Below are 23,236 nucleotides of genomic sequence, written 5' to 3' on the forward strand. Positions count from 1 at the left end.
TTCAGCGACCAGGTTATGATGTAAACTGAAGTGCCCTGATTGGAGCCAGCCATTAGGGAATCTGAAATGATGGAGCAAATGAGCATTTAGGGGTATTTTTATTTTACCAGACAGTAATACCAACCTGACTGGCTTTTTACTGCTGGCCCCTGGCAGGCAGCCCAGTTCAGTGAGCAGCGCTGCTAGAAACCGAGGCAGCAGGCACACTCCTCTTCACAGGGAGCTGCCTGGCTTCAAAGCCGGTAAACCTTTTCCCTGTCTGCCCCCTGCTGGCGGATGTGAGCATAACAGGGCTCTCTCCGACTCCTTGCAAGAGCACCCTGGAGGAGAGAGTGAGGCTGAGTGAAGCCCCGGCTGCTGCTTGGGCTTCCGTAATTGTAGGGGAGTGGTGAATTGCCGTAACCCCAAACTGGGACCTGGGCTCTGACAGATAGGAATGTCTTAGGATGGGCTGGTTAAAATTGGTTGCTGTCCTGGCAAAGCTAGTTTGTGTAGTAACTGGATGTGGGGTGGAAACAGTGGGGCTTGGAGGAGGACGGTGGGAAATTAAAGATCATCTTTAAAAACATTGGAACACCATTCAGGGGACTCTGGGTTCTTGTCCAAGGGTCACCTACTCCAGCGGCAGGTGTCCTCTCTGAACCTGTGTCCTAATTTGTAAAAGAAGGCATTAGACTACACGACGTCTAATGGTCCTTCGATCTGAAATCTCTACCTGTAAGCTCTTTAAATGTAAGCTCTTTAAAGATTCCTCTAAGCAGGTCTCCTCGCTGGATCTCACATTCTCTCCCCAAAGCTCCTCCCCAGTCCCCATACCACGTCTCCAGCCCTGCTCACCTGCATCCCCCCCGTGGCCAGACAACTTGCTAACTCCAGCTGCCCACCCTGCCCCCCAACCTGAGCCACCGTTGTATGAGGTCCCCAGGCCCTGTTCCCTGAGAATGGGAATCTTATGGTTCAGAAAGAAACTAGGCTGTGCTTCTTGGTGTTGAGGCCAGCTTGCCTGTCACTTCCTGACAAGTCCAAACACAGGACGGAGGAGACAGCGAGAGCTATCAAGAAGTGAGGGGAAGGGAGCTGCCGGCACTTTCCATTGAGCAAATGGCTGAAGTTCCCAGAAAAACTGGAGCCAAGGAACTCTGGGGAGGCACATAAAATTGTTGTGGTCCAGGAGTGGATGCCTGAGGAGCCCAGAAATTCCCAAGGGAAATGTTGTGGGGGCTGGAGTTCCTGTGCCAGCAGGGGTGGGAGGTAGAACCAGCTGTACACGGCTATTGCTATTAATGTGACCTCATGTTCAACCCTGGTATTTTCTAAAGAAACAAGACTTTCCAGATAATTTTTGTATTTACTTTGGAGCACCCATATATACACATATATTCAGCCTCAGCAGAGCCTAAGGCAGGGTTCCTGGGGTGAAGGACAAATTATTTTTCTTAGTTTTCAACCCATAGGAACTGACACTTTAAAAAATGCAATAAAAATAAATTATTAGAAAATGAAATGAAGACCACCGAAAGTAGTCTCTACTCCTTTCTTTCCTTCCTTCCTTCCTTCCTTCCTTCCTTCCTTCCTTCCTTCCTTCCCTTCCTTCCTTCCTTCCTTCCTTCCTTCTTTCCTCCCTTCCCTTCCCTTCCCTTCCCTTCTCTACTCTTCTCTTCTTTTTTTCTTTCTTTTCAGCAGAGTCTTATTCTGTCACCCAGGCTAGAGTGCAGTGGTGTGATCTCAGCTCACTATAACCTTCGCCTCCCAGGTGCAAGCGATTCTCTTGCCTCAGCCTCCCAAGTAGCTGGGATTACAGGCACATGCCACCAGCCCAGCTAATTTTTGTATTTTTAGTAGAGATGGAGCTTCACCATGTTGGCCAGGATGGTCTCGATCTCCTGACCTCATGTGATCCACCCCCGGCTTGGCTTCCCAAAGTGCTGGGATTAGAGGTGTAAGCCACCATGCCCCGCCTCTACTCTTTTCCATGAGACAAGTCCTCTGGTGGTGTGCTTAATGATGTGGCTGTTGTCAAATTGCTATAAACTTTCTAGACTCTGACTCATATCTATGTTTATCTCACCAGGAACCCTCAAACAGTTTGCAGACTGGCCCTAGCCTATGGGTACACTTTGAGAAGACCTGGTCTAAGCCACTCTTACTTCTGTATTCTCTGGAGATGAAGGACATCAGTGGGGATCATAATTTTTAACAAATAGACAGTTTCCACAAAGAGGAGAGGAGTATTCATAGCACTTTATTTGTCAACTTTACAAATGACACAGTCACATTAAAGATACATTTTGTGTGCAGATGACCATGGCACTCTGAGGAATAATTGAGTTTCTCGGCATCACTAGGACTATTGTTTTCTTACTTTAAACTTGAACATGCTCAGGATACCAGACAGTAAAAGGTACAGGAACAATAGCACATTACAACATTTTTATAAAACTCTACTATACTCACCCTAAAAGCCCACATCCATGTTACTTTATTGAGAAAAACATGTCCAGAAATGGCCACAAACAGGGGCTGGCTCTTATGAGACAGTAGCCAGCTCATCACCTATCTTTCCTATTTTCCACTTATTTTCAGCTTTGAATTTTAATAACTGCATTTCATCTGTTTCTGTTTTGATTTCAGCTACAAGGTGAATTACATTTTTTAAATTAGAAAATAAGGATTTCACATTATGTGTAATGTTTTAGGTACATTAGCAATCTGGCTTCAAAATGATCCTCTTGTTTGGAAACACCCTGAAAATGTGAAGGAAAAGACAGTCCTAACCCCCTGAATGAAGTGTGATTTTAATGGAATGATATTGGTTTTCAGTAGACATACCAGAACTTCTACCTTAAATTTAGGGATCGTACTGTTATTCTAATGATGCTGCCACTGCTTGGAACAATTTCAGAATGGCTTTTTTTTTTTTTTTTTTTTTGAAATTGCCTTTAGTGGACAGTTTTGAAGAGAGATGAATAAGAAATAGTGTTGGGCTGTGCATGACAGAGGCCACTGGCCTAAAAGACTCCATGTGTTCCAATGATTTCCTAACTTCCTGTGTTCACAGAGCACTTCATGCTACTAGTGCCTATATTAAAGTAATCAAGGACCCCAGACACCGCTAGAGACAGTGAAAGTTATGATGAAATTAAAGTGTAGTCACAGTGTAGTTACAACTACATGATGAGATTGTCTCAGAGGGTTTTTGAAGGCACACATAGTTGTGGTTCTAATCAGTCACTTGGGTCACAATTTGAAAAGAGTCCTTGTTGTCCTGATCAGGCTTGCTTTTTTTTTTTTTTTTTTTTTAAATCAAAGACGAAGTTCCTGCATGTCCCCTGGGTGTCCTTGGCATAGTTGCCCTGTGTTCTGCCCCTTCCTCTTAGGAGTTACAACCCCTAAACGCTACACCACATCACACCTCGCACTTAGCTCAACTCCAAAATCATATGTAATAAAATGCATTTCACATGTGGGTCACATGTGGATCAAGTGTGATTGTACCACAGTGAGGGATTTGCAGTACCAGTAGCTGCAGCATAGGAACTGAGCAGCACTAGTCCCCGGTAACTGGAGACTCAGCCTTAGATAGGAGTCTTCCTCAGCATAGTGAATAGGGATACACGTTTCTTTATTGTAAAGCACTAAAATTATAGATACCAGCCAAGCATTAGAGGATTAATTACAACAGAGATATAATCCAGGTACCATGTCCAGCACCCTGGGAAGACAATAATCAACCCTCCTGAAAGAATATGAGGCCTGGTAGCTGGTGAGAACCCTTGATATACATTAATAAACTTTATCATTACAGTGATATGTAATGATTATATTACATTAAATGATTACATTTAATCATTTGAGACTTATGAAAAGAATTGTAATGGAATCTTTTAGATATGTGTAAACTAACAACATAATTTTAGGATTATCCTATGTCAATTCAGGTGTAGGTAAGAGAGCCAGTGAAAAATTATGTGAAGCAACTAATTGGAAAACTTTATATATATGTTTCAAAATCTAGCTGAGACCTCCAAGGGTAACGGGGCTCCTAAATAATGCCATTTGCCGCTCGATGTTGGGGCAGCCCTGTGGTTTAGGATCTGGCTTCCATGGGCTTGTCGGGTTTGTCTGTGTCATGCAGACGATCCAGTGGTCTAGAAGTTCTGGCCAATATGCCAAGTCTCTGGCACACATGCTTCAGAGGGTCCTGGTGTGAATCTAGCTTTCTTGTCCCTCCTCTGTCCCATCACGTAACCCACTCTCTTCCTCCCACCTGCTTTCCCTATGTGACATGCCCTCCAGGTTCTTCAGCCCACATCCTCCAGCTTCATCCAGCCGTTTTCCCCACCGTGGTCATTCCACATCTGCTGCCCTGTCTAAATCATGGGATGAGACAAATTTGGAGGAGAGGTAAGGGATGATGGAGGCACAGACCACAGGTCTAGGAACTGGGGGTAGAGAGGGGAGAGCCAGTGGAAGAGGGGTCAGAGACAGGAATGGGCAAGAGTGTGAGCTGGGCACTTGGAACAGGGTCTTCCTCTCACTTTATAATCTTCCCTGTGCTTTCTAGGGTCTATGCATTTGCACCTGCACCTGCATTTGTGGCCAGGTTCAGGGCACCTTTCCTAATCTATCCCTCAATCACAGCAAAACACCCTAAACTCTTGGCTCCACTTTGTCTCTATAAATTGTACCTCAGTAATATGAACTGAAACAGGTTATTTAAGACCATGGATTAGCAAATAAACGGTTTTAGCCAGATGATAAAATAATTACTTTGCAGACGTGTATCATTTTCCAAGAAACCACACAATATATGTACATCACTCATAAAGAATTTCTTCCTCAAAATAAATGTAAATGAACTTGGCTTCTGGGACATACATACAAACTATTTAGAGCTGTGGTTAATCCTCAACATTTAAAGGATGTGGGGTAAAAGACGGAGTCCTAACGGTGGCTATGGGAAGTAGCTTTTCAAGTCGAAGTAGAGGCTACAGGATCAGTTGTTTGGACAAGAGAGATGGAAGCCAGGCTGTGTAGCCAGGTCTGAGGAGTCCAGCTAAGGAAGGCAGGGGTTTAGCTATAACAGTGACATCTCACCAGTTTCTTGCCTAGTCTGGCTGCTGGGCATAGCTACCTCTATCTAGATCAGCCTGGGCAACAGGAGACTCTGTCTATACGATTTTTTTTTTAATTAGCTGGACATGATGACTCCTACCTGTATTTCTAGCTATTTGGGAGGCTGAGGTGGGAGAATAGCTGGACCCCAGGAGTTCGTGGCTGCGGTGAACTATGACTGCACCACTGCAGTCCAGCCTGGGTGTCAGAGTGAGACCTCGTCTCTTAAAAAAAGAAAAAAGTCAATTTTCAACCACTTCACACCCATCAGGCTGGCTACTATTTAAGGAAACAAAAACAAACAGAAAATTGCACTGTTGGTGGGAGTATAAATTGGTATAGCCATTATGGAAAACAGTATGGTAGTTCCTCAAAAAAATGAAAAATAGAGTTAGTAGTGTATGATCTAGCAATTCCACTTCTGGCTATATATCTAAAATAGTTGAAAGCAGGGACTTGAAGAGATGTTTGTACATGAATGTTTGTAGCAGCATTATTCACAACAGCCCAAGTGCCTATAGACAGATTAATGGAAAACAAAATATAGTATATGTATACAATGAACCATTATTCAGCCTTAAAAAGAAAGGCTATCTGGACATATGTCACAACATGGGTGAAACTTGAGGACATTGTGCTAAGTGAAATAAGCCAATAAGGACAAATCCTATGTGATTATACTTACATGAGGTATCTAGAGTCATCAAATTCACAGAGACAGAAAATAGAATGGTGGTTGTCAGGGTTTTGGGAGGGAGGAAAAATGGAAATGTTTGGTGGTTACAGAATTTTAGTTTTGCAAGATGAAAAAGTTCTGGCGTGAGTGGTATATAGCAAGGTGAACGTACAAGTACCACTGAGCTGTATTAAAAATGGTTAAGATGGTACATTTTATGTTATGTATATTTTATCACAATTAAAAAGTTTTTAAAAAGGGAAAAAAAGAGAGGGTTACGTCTTCCCATCTGTGCAACTCACGACTGTGTTATTACTGAGAGCTCGATGCCAGTCCCTTAGAAACACAAAGATGACTTGAAAACTTATGTACCAATTCATTTCCTCCAATTTCCCCCACAATGAATAGAACCATAGTTCATCAGGAAAAGAAAAGTAACTTGAATATAGGCCAACTAGACCAAGGCTGGCCCGCGTCCAGACCACGGAGGAGGGAAATGCCGAAGCAATCAGCTGCCTTCATCAATGGGCAAGGCGTCTTTTGCCATTTCTGCCTTGCCTTGCACAGGCAGGCTGAGATGTGGTCTTGCTTTATGGTTCAGGAGAGAGGGCCAGAACCAGGCTGGCAGGGCCCTGTGCTGGGAGGCGGCCTCCAGGGCTGAACTGGGATTTTAACCCCATCCCTGGGGTGGTGGCACCACTGCAGAGGCAGCAAACAACCTTACAGCTGGCAGCCAGTGGCCTGAGCTTGCTGGCAGGGAAAGCTAGAGCTTTGTGAGCACAGCCTGGACTGAGAAGAGCGAGGCCGAGCTTCCAGTCCTCGTGTTGCCCCAAAGAGCTGTGTGGCCATACGCAAAACATTCTTAACTTCTAAGACCTCGGGGTTTGTAGATGGTGGATTGTGCCCACTCTAGCCAGAAAGTTCCATTAAGCTATGAACGTAGTAAAATCATATAAAGAATTTCCCTGAAACCCTGAGATATGATTAATTTCTGGGAAGAAAAGGTGCTGTTCTTTCATCCTAATGAACCTTAGTCATTTTTATTTCCAGAATCTATATGAGGGTCTTTGAGGCTCTGACTCATTTGAGACATTCAGATGTGGTCTGGTCTGATGGTAATTTTAAGTGAGGAAGAAAGCTGGTTATAGAGCAAAAGTTTAAAGAGAAAAAGAATACTAAGTGCAGGCATCAGTTCTGTCTGTCTTGTGTGACAGTAAAATGAACACAGGATTTCAAGTCAGAAAAACTGGGTTCAAGTCTCTCTTATTGCCCCTCCCACACCCACCCTAGCTTCCCTCTTATCCTTCAGAGCCATTCCCTACACAGCAGCCAGAGGGATTATTTTAAAACATAAATTATGTTATAACATCCTCCGTCTTAAACCCTCTAGTGAGTTCTGACTGCACTTAAATTGCACATACACCAGTGGTATTCTGTTAAGTGTTTAACAACTGGCTCTCTTGGAGGAGAGATCTGGGAGAAGAACCTGGGTTTGTTGTATTTGCCAATTATCATGGTGTAAATACTCCCACTATGGCCAATTTCAAGCTATCAATTTGACATTAATCAGCTCTTAAAACCCTGAAAACTTAACAAGTGGATCTCGTGAGCTAGAATGAGCCAGATCCAGCAACTTTTTCTATTTAAAATCCAGCTTCTGAGACTCTCATGACCCAGTGTGGTTTGTCCATCTTGCCAGCTTTACCTCATTTCATGTTCCCTCTGATCATGACACTGCAGCCACCCTGCCTGTGTCAAATATTCCACCTCAAATATACACCCTCAAATATTCCAAGCTTGATCTCACGTGAGGGCCTTCTCACGTGCTGCTCCCGCTACCTGGAACTTTCTTCTCTAGATCTTGACTGGCTATTCTTTGTCAATTTGATCTTAACTTCAGTATGTCAGGGAGGCCTTACCTGAGCACCTAATTCCAAAATAGAGCCACCTCCCCCATTACTATCTCATTACCCAGTTTATTTGCTTCATAGCCCTTGCCACTATCTGAAATGATCTGTTTCATTATTTGTTGCTTTATTTGTTTTCTGTTTTGACATATAGGGTGCAAAGGTATAGGCACTAAGAACCAGGTCCAGCACATAGTATGTGGCAATAAATGTTTGTTGAAGAAATAAATGATTAATAGGTCAAAAATAAATTATTTCTGTTATAAGATGGAGTTATTTAAGCAGTAGAAAATTCCTAAATTCATTCTGACAACTTATAAAACTGGTTTCAAAGTTTTTTCTTTTTCTCAGTTGACATAGTTTTCTTTTGAGGTGGACAAAAGTATACGTGCACTTTTTAAGACAAGATCAGGGACAGTCTTCTTTTCAAATGAATAATTTGAAAGATCTCTAGGCCAGGGAGAAGGAGGAGGAGGAAGAAAACAAAAATATGTAATTGGCATCTTCATTTTCCTAAGAGCCATGTGAAGAGAAGAGGACCAAAGGAAGATCAAAGAAAGGAAACAGACACTCTCTGAACCTTGTTGCTGCCCCTTACATGCTGGGTGCTAATACTGAAGATGTACCTAATGGAAGAATCCTGTGGGGCGTGTGTTTCACAGCTGAGGAAAACTAGGCTGTAGGAGGTTACGCAACTTGCCCCAAGACACACAGCTGGTAAATAGTAGAATTTAATTCTAAGTTGACCAAGTTCAGGCTTTGCCTAATTATGTATCTCCTACATAATAGGAGGTAGGGTGGCAGGAGGGTCCCCTCCAGAGGAAATTCTATGAATAAAGAAACCACATAAGTAATGATGGCAGATACCTAACAGAAGCTTTTAATTGTGGGAACATCCATTCTTAGTTCACTGGGATGAAAGAAGAGAGACACATTTTCATATTTTGAATCCTTACGACTAAAGAGTTTGATGGGAACTTCAGAAGAGTGGAAAAAGCACTTTTTTTCTTTTTTTTTTTTGAGACGGAGTCTCACTCTGTCACCCAGGCTGGGTTGCAGTGGTGCGATCTCGGCTCACTGCAACCTCTGCCTCCTGGGTTCAAGCAATTCTCCTGCCTCAGCCTCCCAAGTAGCAGGGATTACAGGCACCTGCCACTACATCCAGCTAATTTTTGTGTTTTTAGTAGAGATGGGGTTTCACTGTGTTGGCCAGGCTGGTCTCGAACTCCTGACCTCAGGTGATCTGCCCGCCTCGGCCTCTAAAAGTGCTGGGATTACAGGCGTGAGCCACCACACCTGGCTGGAAAAAGCACTTTTAATTGATCACTGTATTGAAAACAAACAAACAAACCAGGATTACAGGGATAATTTTCTAGTGACTTATTTGAGCAGGATAAAATCCTGTTTGGTAGCTTCCATATGTGTCACAACTGTTGTGGCTTGATGGAATTAGCAGTCTTGGGACACATGGCTACTTGGTTTGGGGTGCAGGTTGGGGACATTTATGCAATAGAACAGTGTTCAAGGGAAGACGTTGTTAATTGCCTTCCAAGGGCTTCCACTTAGGGGCACAGAGGAGTTATAATCTGTGCAGGGTTGCAGAAGAGCTGCCCCAACGAGGCTGAAGATTCCATGAAGATAGAGTTCAGAGTGTAATCAAGTGGGGTCTTAGGTATAAAGCATGAGGGTTAAAAAAACCTTCTAGACTAGATGAGCGCTTCTCAGCCTTTAACATGCAACTAGAGTGTGTGAGGATCCTGTTGTAGTGCAGATTTGGACTCAGTAGGTCCAGATGGGGCCTGGGCATTCCTATTACAACAAGCTCCCAGGTGGTGCTGCTGTGACTGCTCTGGGGATCACACAGCTACACATTTTGGCTCACCTTGCTCCTCAAAATGTCAGCATCAGTGTGACCTGGGAGCTTGTTAGAAATGCGGAACCTCAGGCCCTATCCACACCCATGGAGTCAGAACTTGAATTGTATCAAAATCACTAGGTGATTCACACATTAAAGCTTAGGAATTACTGCTTTAAAAATCGAGAAGTGCCAGTCTGTTCTGGGGGCGCAGTGGGTCGAAAGGGGGTCCCCAAAAGATAAGTTCACATCCAAATCCTTGAACCCGTGAACGTGACCTGATTTGGACAAAAGGATCTTTGCAGATGTAGACTAAAAACCTTGAGATAAAATCATCCTGGAATATTGGGTGGGCCCTATATCAAATGCTGTGTCCTTAGGAGAGAAGGCAGAGGGAAATTTGAGACAGAAGAGGGAAAGATACAAACAGAAGAGGAGGAGGCAATGTGACCACAGAGGCAGAGATTAGAGTGATGCAGCCACAAGCCAAGGAAACCAAGAATGGCCTACAGCCACCAGAAGCTCAAAGAAGCAAGGAAGGATTCTCCCAGAGAATCCCTCTCCAAGGGAGTGTGGCCCTGCCGACACCTTGATTTCAGGCTTCTGGCTTTCAGAATTAAAAGAGAATACATTTGTGCTGTTTGAAGTCACCCAGTTTGTGGTAATTTGTGGCAGCAGTTTTAGGAAACAAATATAAGGAGGAAGGGCTACATCTCATCTACACAAGAGTTTGTCGTGATGAAAGGAGGGTAGCTGCCTGCACTTCACCAGCTCAGAATAAAAGGTTGACCTCAGCCAGAGCAATTCAGGATGGTGAGTGCAGATGGTAAGAGAAAGGGGAAGTAGAAAACAGGAGGCTCAGGAGGGAATGAGGGAAATACGGAAGATGGATCTGCAGAGGTAGAAGAAAGAGGAGGACACAAAGCAAACACAGCCCAGGTTTGCTGGGATGGCATTCAACAATAGGGGCAAGATGGCAAGCCTGGGGCTGGGAGACAGGCTGGAGTTTCCCCAGAGCACAGTCCTCAGAGCTGGTCCTGAGACAGGCCGAGGTGAACTGCAGAAGGGAAGAACTACTGAGAGGATTCATTATGGAAGAAGCCACAAAAGACCTGTGAGAAGTAGAAATACAGGCTGTTGGGAGAGGTTAGAATGAGACCTAAGAAGGAGAACCAGGAACAATTGCATTAAAATAGAATGAAATGTGCTTTTTAAATTCATTTGTAAATGAATTAGCCTTGTAAATAGGCATAGTGTTACCTATCCTGGCAACCAATGGGCATCAAATGTGATTATTAAACACAAAATACCATATATTTGCGACCCTTATGAGTATGGGCTGATTATTAAGCTAAAAGAGATTCTTCTGAAAGATGGCCCCTTTGAGGCTATGTGTTCCCCAAAGCCAGCTTTTTGGTTTAACTTAGAAAATGTCTAAATCCTCACCAACCGGTTGTAGAGAGGGGAACAAACCCATTGGCTTGTGGAATCTTCAGTTGCAGGAGTCCAAAGTTCATCTCCTCCAATTTCCCAACAAGCAGGAATATCCACCCCCAACTGCCAGTACCCCTGACCAAGATTATCCGGTTTCCCTGACTTGGCCATGTTTTTCTTGCTTAAGTGTGTGGATTGATCATTCACTGTCCTCCAGTGGCACTTAGTAGACTGCAAAGGCCGCGTTTTAGAATGTGTACATGTGGTGCCTATTCTTAGGAATTTGATAGTACTAACTTCTCTTACTGGTTTAAAGATTCACTCTTTCATTCATTTAACAGAAATGTACTGAGAGCATGCTGTGTGCCAGACATGGAGATGAGTAAAACGTGGATGACTAGAGAACACATATGTATCAGTTTACTTTGGTTGCATAACATAGCTGAATCAGTAGAATCGGTTTGACTCACCCCTAGCTGTTGGTTGGAGAGACAGGGCAAAATCTCAAGTCACTGTTCTTGGACTTATTCCCATGGTGGAGTGGCTGGTGTGTTATGATAGGAGACAGAATTCCCTAGTTTCCCAATACCTAAATTCCTCCAATATCAATACCTAAATTGTTGACCAATTAGGGGTATCTGGAAGGTACCATCTCCTTTCTCTCCTCCTCTCCTCCCACAAGCCGAGCTTGCCTATCAAGCTTTTGTGCAATTCCCTAGAAAACCAAAAACTTTTACTGTAAGGGAGGATGACATTTTGAAACTTAGCTATGCTTTATAACTTAGGTAGACACATTTATTTATTTATTTATTTATTTATTTATTTATTTATTTTGAGATAGGGTGTCATTTTGTCATCCTAGCTGGAGTGCAGTGGTACTATCATAGCTCACTTTGATCTCGAACTTCTGAGCTCAACCAATCCTCCCACCTCAGCCTCCCAAGGAGTTTTAAAAAAATGTTTCGGGAGCAGTTTTTGATAATAGAAGCTGAGACACTGGCCATATGTGTTAGGGTATATGTGGGTAGGGGAGGGAAACCCTACCAAGCAGGTAGCAAAGGAATAAAAATGGATGGATGGATGGGGGAGAGTAATAACCACCTCACAGTATTGTTGAGAGAAGTAAATGACATGATTGTTAAAAGGGCTTAATGTAGCAAGAAAGTACCTACAGTTACTGTTTTCCTGGCCTGAAAGAATGAATGTACTTTCACAACCCTTAGTTCTTCATCTATCCAGGCTTAACTAGGCTAGAAGAGGAAAGCTTTGTGCCCATGTGTCTGGTTTTGCCTCCTCCACACCAAACCCCTAGCTTATCCCCACTGGAAATAACTATGTAAGGGACTGAATATTTCATTCATATATGAAATCCTTGCCAGAAGAAGAAATTGCATAATAGCTGTCAATCATAATAGACTTATTAGCATTTGCCAATTTGGCCAAAATGTAGGCAATTTTATGGCCATCATGCAGTCTGCCTTGCACACTGTGTGTTTATAGAAAATGACTATAAAATCCACTCCTTATTTTTTAATGCAGTGACAAATCTGAAATGAATTGAAATTGTGTGAAGCTAGAAATGTTCCTGATGGTCAGGTAATGGCCAAATGGAATCTGATAATTTCTTATTGAGGCAGCTGTTGGAATACACTCATTAATACTACTACCATTTTATAGTAACTAAACTTTTACAGCACTTTCCTCGATCTCTTTTGAGAAGGTAACTTGAAACACATTTGGGAAGTAGGGAAGGCAGGTAAAATCATCCATATTTCATAGATGAAGAAACTGAGATATTCCTTGCTTCATATTCCTTGGGCAATGAGATGGGGAATGAGCAGCCCTTAAAAGGGGTTTACCCAGCATCACATGGTGAGAGAGCTGGGCAAGTGGAATGAGACTCCCCAGCCTCTCAGCAGGTTAGTCCTGCTGCAAAAAGATGGCACGAGAGAGGGGACAAGGGCTTTGGAATGAGAGATGGACTTGAATCTAGGTTGCTCCTTTACTAGCTGAGTGCTTGGGTGCAAGTCCCCAAACTCCCTGGGACTCTGTCTTATAAAAAGGCTGCAGGGATTACTGAGGCATTCATACTGATGGGAAGGTTGTCATGAAGCCTAATGTGAGATAATAGAAGCATCTGGCACATCATCTCCTGCCGCCCTCTACTGCACAATAAGAGGTTTGAGGAGATCATGATTCAGCCTAATTACTCAGCTTGTCATTATCATGCCCTATGCTCAGTGAGAGGCTGCTGTGTACCAGCACTGTGCTAAAGGGCTTCACAGAAATTATTTCTTGCAATCCTCATAGCAATGCTTATAAGATAATTATTATCCACATTGGATTGATGAGAAAACTGTGATATGGAGAAATGAAACAGTTTGCCCAAAGCATATTCTTACAAAAAGGCTGAGCCCAGATTCAGGGCTCCACTGCCTCCCTATTTATGGAGTCGCAGTGCTGAAAGGAACTTTAAAAATTACCTGGACCACAGGCACTCAGCTGCCATACCTTCTAATCAAGACCTTCTTTGCAAGAAATGTTTTGCTAACAAATTAAAATACTGAGGTTTGTGAAACATTTGCTTTTTGTTATAAATCACAGTGGATTCGAGGTTATTCTTATGATAATTATCGTTGTTTTCTTATGACTCTTATTTGTTTTGCACTTTGAAATGTATTCTTGATGGAAGAGAGAGGGGTAGAGTATACTTAATGGACTGGACTTGATGAATGGGGGTTGCCCTGTCTAAATACATTCCATTGTCTTGTTGACCTGGTAGAAACAGGGTTATGGTCATTGACTTCCTAGAATAGGCCAATACCTGCTAAAAGCTGCAGAAAGGAAATGAAGAATTTGAAACAGGTAAGCCCTGACAGAATTGAGCCGTGAAGGGTTAAGCCCTTGACTTTGTTCTTTGAGCTAAGAGCAACTGAAAGCATCATATGCTCCATTTGACTTACTACTTTGATAAGGTTTAATTAGTATGTCCTTCTGCAAGAATAGGTGAGAGATTCAGTCCCAGAGCCCAGCTGATACAGATTGAAAAGGGTCCCTCCATCCTTCAGTGGGCCAATGGCACATGCTTTTGTGGAATATTAGCACCATTAGCAGTGAAAGGTGCTGCTTAGGAATAAAAAGTGGCAATTTCCAAGTGGTATTTCTCAATAATGAGAGAGCTTGCTGGATGTGATTATTTTCCACTTGAGAGGGAAAATGGGATCTCAATGAAGGCATGGGGCTGTCTAGTATGCCCAGAGATATAGAAGGGGACAATTGTCCTTACAATTTGATAATGATAGAGCCCTTATATGCATGCATTTCACTGATAATTTACACATTTCAGTTCTTTGAGAACTGATGAAAATGGAATCCACAGCACATTGCACATTCAAGAGTGACAGTTAAGCACTTAACAGTGAGGCAAAATTCTGAAGAGATAATAGAATTTTCAAATACATGTTCATCAGCCTACTGAAAAGCCAATGGTATTCCAAAATTCCTAGGCCAAGCCTTACAAACATATGGGGTTTGTCTATACAGGCTAAGCAGAATGAAAGTTGAACAACTACCCAGGTATTTGATTCTGGGAGAGTTTGTTTGGATCATTTAAACCAACACTTCCCCTCTTCCTGTCCCTCCCCCATATCCCTCATTTCCACCCCCCACCCCTCCACTCCCAGTTTTTCCCTAGGATATTTTTGTATCTGCAAAATAGTTATCTATGTACAACTATATCAAACTTTCATTTCACTTTGACTGTGTAGACACAGACCTTGGCTTCATATATACAGATAAAATATACATAAATGTCCCAAGTGTATTGGATAGGCGAAGTACATGGATCCAAAGTTGGACTTCCTCCACCATGCAGCTCCAGCCAGAGGCAATGTAAACAGAGTGTTACTAATTTTCAAGTGAATTAATTTGGACACATTAAATCGCAAATCCTGGCCTTGCTTTCAGGGGTCTAAATTATTTGGATGATTGTCTCGAGCTGACTATAGACATATTCAGGTACACAGGCATAGTCCATATATTTTTAGGCTATATAGATGATCCAAATAATTCCAAGCTCAACTAAACGTTTTATTTTTTACTCATATCCATTCTTGAATTCTTGGAATACCTACCGCTTTATTTGGTTTCTGCATCAGTTGGGAGTATCTCTGAGCAGGAGTGCCTATTCAGAACTGAGCTTGGGAGAGAATACAGGGAGACAGGATGGGGAGATGGGGATGCAGATGGATTACAAAAGAAAGAAAATAGCTCCTGCTTTCAGGGAGATTACACTTTCATCTTATACTCAGCTGTTGCCTTATTACTATACAGTAGGATGAAAAGAATAGTCAAATGGGATGGCAATGGATTCAATGACAAATATTTACCTACTTGTAAATAAGTTTAATTTTTCAGTTTTTCAATGACATTCAGTAGAGATAGTTATATTGGCTATATAACACAAGTAAAGTGGTGTTTGAAAAGTTCCTCCATTCATATTTGATTTCCTTTAGAAAGCGAATTCCAAGGTATGCATTTTATCCACAACCACATACAATGATTCAATGAACTAGATAATGTTAAATCTCTCAGGTAACTGTTAAATTTTGAGGTAGGATTAAAAAATACTTCAGGGGTTCTACTCTGACCACGTTCTTTTCTGATCTATTGCCCTTGGCTTTTGGGGTCATGGGAAGAAAGAGAGGGAGAAAATGTCGAGGGAGAAGGATAAGGGGATGAGAGGAGCACCCCTTAGAAGTTTGAGCCCATTGGGTTGGGACTTTTCCTCCCCCAGTCACTGAAGCTGTAGTAAGAGCAAATCAATGTCACATTTACAGTTATCTCTTGGTTAGCCATACTAATTGAGCTAAGCAAAAATGGAAACATGCCAAAAGGATTTTTATTTGAAGTGCATTATGCGAATTTTTTTTCTACAGCAGACACAGGGTCCTAATAATACTTAACCCAGGCTATTACTAAATTAGTTTGTATTACTTGAATCTACAGGTAATACAACGAATTGTAGTATAGGCAAGTGGCTGAGGCATAAATTGACAGACTGGGAAAGAATTTCCTCTGATTTAACTTTTGCCACAGACAGATCATATGTGGACAAACAGGAATTAATTGGGCTTAATTCACAGGAAGGGTCAAATGCTGAATTTCTAAGCATTTCTCCAAAGACTATGAATGTTACTGTTCCGCCTCCACAGAAAAAAAAATTAAAGTATTTAAATTCACACTAGCAGTTGTGTTTGGCCCCAGGTACCCTGACATTGAGCTGGTCTTTCTAATCAACTTGAGTGTTTCTGCCCCAGACATAAAAATCACCTTGGGTTGAGGCAGTAGAGCTTTAGTGGGGAACCAGACATACATTTTGTTAATGAAGGCCTATCCTTCTCAAAGCACATTTGGTGGAATCGGGCCTTTACGGATAGTTTCTTCACTGACTATTTCTCCCTCAAACTCTTGGCCTTTGCTTTTTCTCTTGTAGTCTGGTTCTCTGGTATGAACAGGAGCAGATGACCAATAGCACTCAGCTTGGTGACAACCCATATGAAATATGCCTATAAAATGCAGTGGGCCACTGAGTGTTCACTGTGAGGATGACAGTATTGGCAAGGATGGATGATTTGTATGTGAACTACTGATGAGAAATGCTCCAGAGTGGGTACTGACCAGCCTTCTCTAGTGTTCCAGACACCTGTCTGAGTTTCTGGGGGTAAAGATCATTTCCAGCATGTTTTTAGTCTCATCTGGGTGCGAGGACAAGTCGTGTATCTTCTGTATTCTCTCAACACACTGTCCTTGCAATGTCTTCACATGGAATCGTCTCAGAAGTGTAACGAGGATGGCTTTCATCATCACCATGGCGATGTACTTTCCTGCACAGCCACGGGGCCCAAAGCCAAATGGTTGAAAGTACCTATAAGGAACCTGTGAAAATGATCAGACAGCCAGAATATTAAAGGCTAGAGTCACTCAGTCTCTGTTTGATTCATTCTGAAAACATGGGTCAGTCAGAACACTGTGTCGTGGTTATCAGCCACAATGCCCTCCAGCCCCTCAGATGAACAACTGGAACTCAAGCCCTTTCTCTGTCCTGTTTGATTCACCCCTTGTGATCCAACCCAACCTCAGAGAGTCCCCAGTTTTGCCTTTCATGTGCTGGGGTAAAGTAATGCAAACCATCTTATTACAGCAAGTGTTAGTATAATCAGGTAACTCTGTGGAATAGCCACAGATTTACTACTGTTTTATAAGTCACTAAGGCAAAGATTATTTTTTGTGATACCATATAAGAGACAAAGGCAAGCAAAGATGTAGATTCCTGGCCTATTCAGTGCCAAGCATCTAACTAACTTTAGTTATGCAGAAAATTAATGAGACCACATCTGTCTTGTCCACATCTGGACTTAGTGCCTGGCATATAGTAGATGTTCAACAAATTTTTGTTGATCAGTTTACTGATTTACATGGCATTATCTGGATTGCCCATGTAGAAACAAGATGAATTGGAGTACTTAATTAATTTTAGCATCATGTTTCTACACCATATGCAAATTGAAAAAAGGGCACTTAGGGAACTGCTTATGTAATTCAGATTGAAAAACATATTGCCTAAAATTTGACCTAATGAAGGTGGAATCTCTAGTACACATCAATTATAAAAAAAAGAAAAACTGTCTCTCTTCTAATTAGTAAGTCCTATTTAGAATGGGACCTACTGCTCATGGGGCCATTTGATGAGCCAAAGGCACTTTGCAAAAACTAAATCTTCTGGTCTCATTTGATTTTCATCTGAAGCAGTAGTGGACTTTCCTTTGCTCAGATGGTGCTATAGCTGAATCTGATGACATGCTGACAAAGTTTAAATGGAAAAGTAGGTTGGTTGGGTTAAACAAAAATCACCTCATTTTAGCCAAATTAAGGGCCCAGCTTTTTCACATTTTGACCTATTTTGTGGCCACCATGTAGATACTTCTTAGAGCTGGAGACCCAGCATCCTTGAAGGCTTGAGGATGAATACGGGAGCCCTGCTCCAAGCTAGGGTACATGTGTGCTCCTGGTGAGGTGGCAGAGGGAATGAGTAAGAAAAATGAAACGTTTATGGTGCAAACACAAAGAACCAGAGAGGATTTAACAGTTGACATTTTCAAGAATGGCATGCTCAACTTTAAGGAAGGGCTCTTACATTCTTTGCAAAATTTTCAAGAGTAAATTCATTGGGTTTGGGGAAAAACTCGAGTCTGTGCATCCTTCCAATATTCAGGATAATGTTCGTCCCCTTTTTCACTGGGTAGCCATCAATTACATCATCTTCTAAGGCTTTGCGCATGACCAAGTCCACGACAGGCTGGTACCGCATGCTCTCATAAATGAAGTTTTCCATCACTTTTAATTTTTGCATATCATCAATCTTTACGTCTCTCTCACCTGTGGAAACAGATAACAGGGACAAATAAGGTAATGTTAGTTTCCATCTGTGATTGACATCAAAGCTCCTGTTTTTTCCACAGAACAGTTTGCTCTTGGTTGAAAAAAACTGTGGCTCTAATTCTAATGCACACCAGCAACCAGGGCCAAATATGTTAGGCTCAGTCCACAAAGTGTTTTATAAAAATTCAGATATGAAGCCAATTACCTTAAAAACTGGAGGATTTTATAGAAAAGCCTGAATATCCAGAAAACTTGGTGATGCTGAACTTACATTCCCACATAGCAATAATGGGCTGACACTGAGTGGCCAATTACCCTTTTAGAGGGGGCATACGTCACACAGTTCCATCTAGACCGTGCCCAATCTGCTTCAAACATTCATCTTATCTGCCTGCTTTCTGAAATCTTTGAGTTTTTGTTCCCTGCTCTAAATTGTAGGGGACATTCATTTCCTCTCTTCACTTGTGAGCAAACTGGCACCACAACCATCCCAGAGATGATGCACAGGCTGCTGCAGAGTCAAAGTGAGATGGCAGATTTGATTCATTTCAACGAAATTTTCTCCTCTGGTTACCTGTGCAGTCATCTGCCCTTACATATCACTGATAGTCCCTCGGCATTTCATCAAGAAAGACCTGCAGTAGAGTGACAAGGACGTTCTCCCCACCACGACAAAATAGGTGCCTCAGATCAGCCCCGGGTGAGCTGGGGATTGATGGACACCCTCACTGTCTCAGATTGGCCTGACACTGGTCAAAGAGGCTCAGATTATTCCCAGACATGGTAAAGCTTCAGAGATGCCACTTTTGCAGAATAAAAAATAGCCCAGGGTCCTGAGGCAGCCCTGTCTCATATACAACCAAGCTACTGAGGAAAGGTCTAGTTTGGTCAGAGTCCTTTCATGGCCCTTCCCCTTACATACTGCCCTTGGCACACTCAAGGGTCTAATGGGGCCTGTATAGCTGGGGTTGGGAAGTAGAAAGGAAGATGATGGAGATGGTGACCAAAGGTGCTCACTAGGAAGTAGTTATCCAGTCTGTGTGTGGCACACAGAAGGGAACATGGACAATTGCAAATGGCTCTGCTGCTTTTCCATCTTCGCAGAGGCCTTTTGAAGTGTCAGGGAACATCAACATGTACACACACATTTCACCTCTCAAATAAATTGTATTCAATATGTATTAAAGGCTTATGGTTTCCTTGAACGCCCTCCTTCGGTCTCTCTTTACTGTATTGAGCTTGTTTTCTTTTTCCCACCAGACCGTGAGCCCCGCGAGCACAGGGATGGTGCTGGTTTGTTCAAGGCTGTAGCCCTGCACCTGGCACAGAACCTGAGAACCTGAGAGGAGGCAGTCAAGAAAACATTCTGGAATTTGGAGTCTAGATGTTATTCCGGCTCCTTGCTATCTACCTTGCCAGGAAACTTCCCACCTGTGTGAGGCATCTGCAGATCCCTTCTCTCCCATATTTAACCCTTCAGTGAAATTTCTCCTTATGTTTAACTATTTTAAGCAGCACTCCCATGGTTTGAAAAAGATGATGCCCTTCTACAGCCAAATAACTTGTTTTGCAGGGTCTGTGTAAAGTCAAGAGAGGGAAGTCTACATTCTCTGATATCTCTTCACATTTGTAAGAAATGTGTTCCTAAAAGATTACTCTTGTGAAGGAAGTGTCAAATGAGGAATTATGCTTTGTCCCAGAAAGAAAATTTGATTTCTTTCAAAGTTGGCATGGTTGTTGCTGTGGAAGAGTGGAGCAGGATGAAACTGAAGCGGAGACAGAGCAATGAAGCAGTAGAGTTGGGGAAGACCTGAGTGTGGACCTGGAAGCTCCGCTGCAGAGGAGCAGAGGGCAGGGGAGAGGAAGGGGCTGGCATCACTGGATTGGAGTGGAGAGGGATATGTATCACTCCCCTGTCTTTGCTGTCATCTTCTCCTCTTCCTTCTGCCACAAACTGGAAGTTCATTTGTGAATGGGTCGCTTGAAGCCCAGAAACACTGCTGTAAATGAGAGACGATCATTTCCCTGGGAGATTCCACAAAAGTCTTTTGTAACTGACAAGGGAGACAGAACACTGTATGTGATCCCATATTTTTGTAAAATGGACAAATCCAACCGTAAATATGTGTTTGTGGGCAAACAGAAAAAGATTTTAGCAAATGCACAGCAAACTATTCACAATGGTTGCCACTGGAGAGTGGGGATGAGGCTGGAGAGGAGAGTGGAAAAGATTGGGGGATGTCACTTACTGCTTTACACATCACTGTGATTTAAATTCCTCCCAATGAGCATGTATTACTTTTATGATTAAGACAACAGAAATAACCATCTTTTCAGTCTATTTAGTATAATCAAATGTGACAGAATGTCTTGCTTTATTGTTTGGAGTGAATTATAAAAAATTTTATGTTTGATATCAGATTTTTAGGACATAAGAAATGGACATTCAGAAGAAATTGTTTTTAAGCTGTGTTATTTATTTGATAAATTCTTACCAACAACAGTCTGGATTTCCTTCATTATTGCCTCTTCAACATTAGGGTGCTTTGCAATGAGAAATAACATGAAGAACAAAGAGACAGACATGGTGTCAGGAGCTGCGATCAGCATTTCCAATATGCACTGGTTCACGTTCTCTCTCGTCAGGTCACCTCGTTTCTGAACAATTGGAAGACACGAAAAATTTGGAAAGTGAATCAAAGTTTCAAAAAATGAGGGGAGGTGATACTCAAGGATCAACAACTTCAACAAAATGAAATAATAGAAACCACATGTCTCTGTGACTGACTGTGGAGATTTTACATGACAATCTTTAGCTGAAAGATGAACAATTAGGCCGGTTGTCTATGTATGTAGTGTCTTTGGCCTCCCCCAACTTGTTTTCATATTTTATATTGTTACACAGAAGAGTCACAATCTTAGCAGTCAGTCTTACTAGAATGTTCCAATCTTAAAGGCCTTACTGAAATACCTAATGTGTTGGCTATTTGGATTGGGATTATAGAACTGCTAGAGAAAGTATTTAAAAGCAGAAATACACAACAGTTACAAAAGGGGATCTTTACACACCTCTACACAGTCATAACATATGTGGCATGGGAGTTATGGTTAGTTCAGGTCAGTACCTCGGCTAAAATCAACTCAGTGGCAAAGTCCATGCATTCTTCCAGTTTCTCTTCCGTGGAAATCCTGCGTCTTTTTTCTGCTATCAGAACTTCTATGGCATCTTTCAAATCCTTGCTGGAAAAAAAGTCAAAATATAGTCTATTTGTACTCAGTTTAGACATCTAGTGAAACAGATTTATTTGCCACGTATTTAGGTAAAATGATCTGCTTTAATTGAAACCCTTGGTGCTTATGAGTCAGTGAATTACTGTTTTATTTCTTCATAAATACTCTTAAATTACATAGACCTTATACTTCATGTTAAGGTGCCAGAGTTAGCTAAGATTTCTGGATTCTGGTAGCAAAATCAAGGCTGTGACTTCTGGTTAAGGGTTAAAAATTGATAGCAAAAGGCTAAATCTAGCAATATTTTCCAATTTCTGATTTGGCAGGCACAATGTTTAAATTAAAACAAAAACAAAAAAAACCTGTGAGTGCTGTCAGGTGCTCTTCAGTTTGCCACAGGCACCTCCATTTCCTTGTCTTATGTTTCCACAGCCTGCTTTATTTTTTCTTTTTCTTTTAATTGAGACAAAGTCTCAGTCTGTAGCCCAGGCTGGAGTGCAGTGGCATGATCTCAGCTCACTGCAACCTCCACCTCCTGGGTTCAAGCCATTCTCCTGCCTCAGCCTCCTGAGTAGTTGGGATTACAGGCACCCGCCACCATGCCCGGTTAATTTTTTGTATTATTAGTAAAGACAGGGTTTCACCACGTTGGTCAGGTTGGTCTCAAACTCCTGACCTCAGGTGATCCGCCCACCCCGGCCTCCCAAATGCTGGGATTACAGGCATGAGCCACTGCACCCGGCCCCCATAGCTTGCTTTTCTTTGCCTAGTCCTGAAGACTGTTGAGTTTGAGATTCCTGTTATAAACAGTAAACTCCAGTGACTAGGTATCATTCTTGATGTTTATTCTCATGCCTTGTTAGTTTCTCCCACATTGTAAACACTAATATGTGTTGAATGAATAAACAGTTGCATAAATATGTATAGGTATTTTGGCAGTGTGGTTGAAAGAACACTTGGACGGGGTGGGGTCAGGTCCTAGTTCAGGTTGTTCTCTTTCTATGTAAGATACTTTGAGTCTCTGGGCCCTACATCCTTTTAAAGTGAAGGGATCACACTAGATGAAAAATAAAGTCACCTTGAATCTAAATTCAATTTTTCCTATCTCTGTCCTTAAGTGTATGTGTTCTTTGTAAGTGTATTGTTCCCTTATCCCAGGGAACAATGTTCTGTATTACGCTAAATGTACAATAAATCCATCTTTCAAATTCTAATTTACATGTTCACTGATACACTTAAATACCCTACTGATCCATGCATTCATCAAATGTTTGCTGAGCAACTCCTACATACAATTAACAGATATTCACTCAGTTGGGCTGTGGTGCCCTCTTCCTAGTAGGCCGAGAATGCTCATAGCATTCCCATCTGAGCACTAGCCCCAAATGGTCTGGGAGGTGTTGGAGTGCCCCTAGCCTGTAAATTCATAGAGAGTTCCTTGACGGAACTGCAGAAACCTAAGAGAAACCTTTACACAGACTTGTACAATAAATTTCTATAGGTCCAATGGCCAAGACCAAGGCTAAACTAATGACTAAGAACTATGTAATGAACTCTTCAGACCACTACCACTGCCAC

General features: G+C 42.2%; 2 protein-coding genes across 2 annotated transcripts in view; both read right to left on the reverse strand.

The window, feature by feature from the left end:
* TNFAIP8L3 (TNF alpha induced protein 8 like 3) overlaps positions 1–23,236 on the reverse strand; it is a 257,866-nt gene that overhangs the window by 132,555 nt on the left and 102,075 nt on the right. The window lies entirely within an intron of this gene.
* LOC126959039 (aromatase) overlaps positions 15,371–23,236 on the reverse strand; it is a 33,140-nt gene continuing 25,274 nt past the window's right edge. The window contains exons 6-9 of the mRNA XM_050797939.1: positions 21,553–21,667; positions 20,923–21,085; positions 18,183–18,424; positions 15,371–16,924 (exon numbers count right to left, since the gene is read on the reverse strand). Of these exons, the coding sequence (XP_050653896.1) occupies positions 16,676–16,924; positions 18,183–18,424; positions 20,923–21,085; positions 21,553–21,667 (769 nt within the window). The 3' untranslated portion in view covers positions 15,371–16,675. The remainder of the gene's footprint in view (positions 16,925–18,182; positions 18,425–20,922; positions 21,086–21,552; positions 21,668–23,236) is intronic.

Source organism: Macaca thibetana, chromosome 7 (genome assembly GCF_024542745.1).
Source record: "Macaca thibetana thibetana isolate TM-01 chromosome 7, ASM2454274v1, whole genome shotgun sequence".
Lineage (NCBI taxonomy): Eukaryota > Metazoa > Chordata > Mammalia > Primates > Cercopithecidae > Macaca > Macaca thibetana.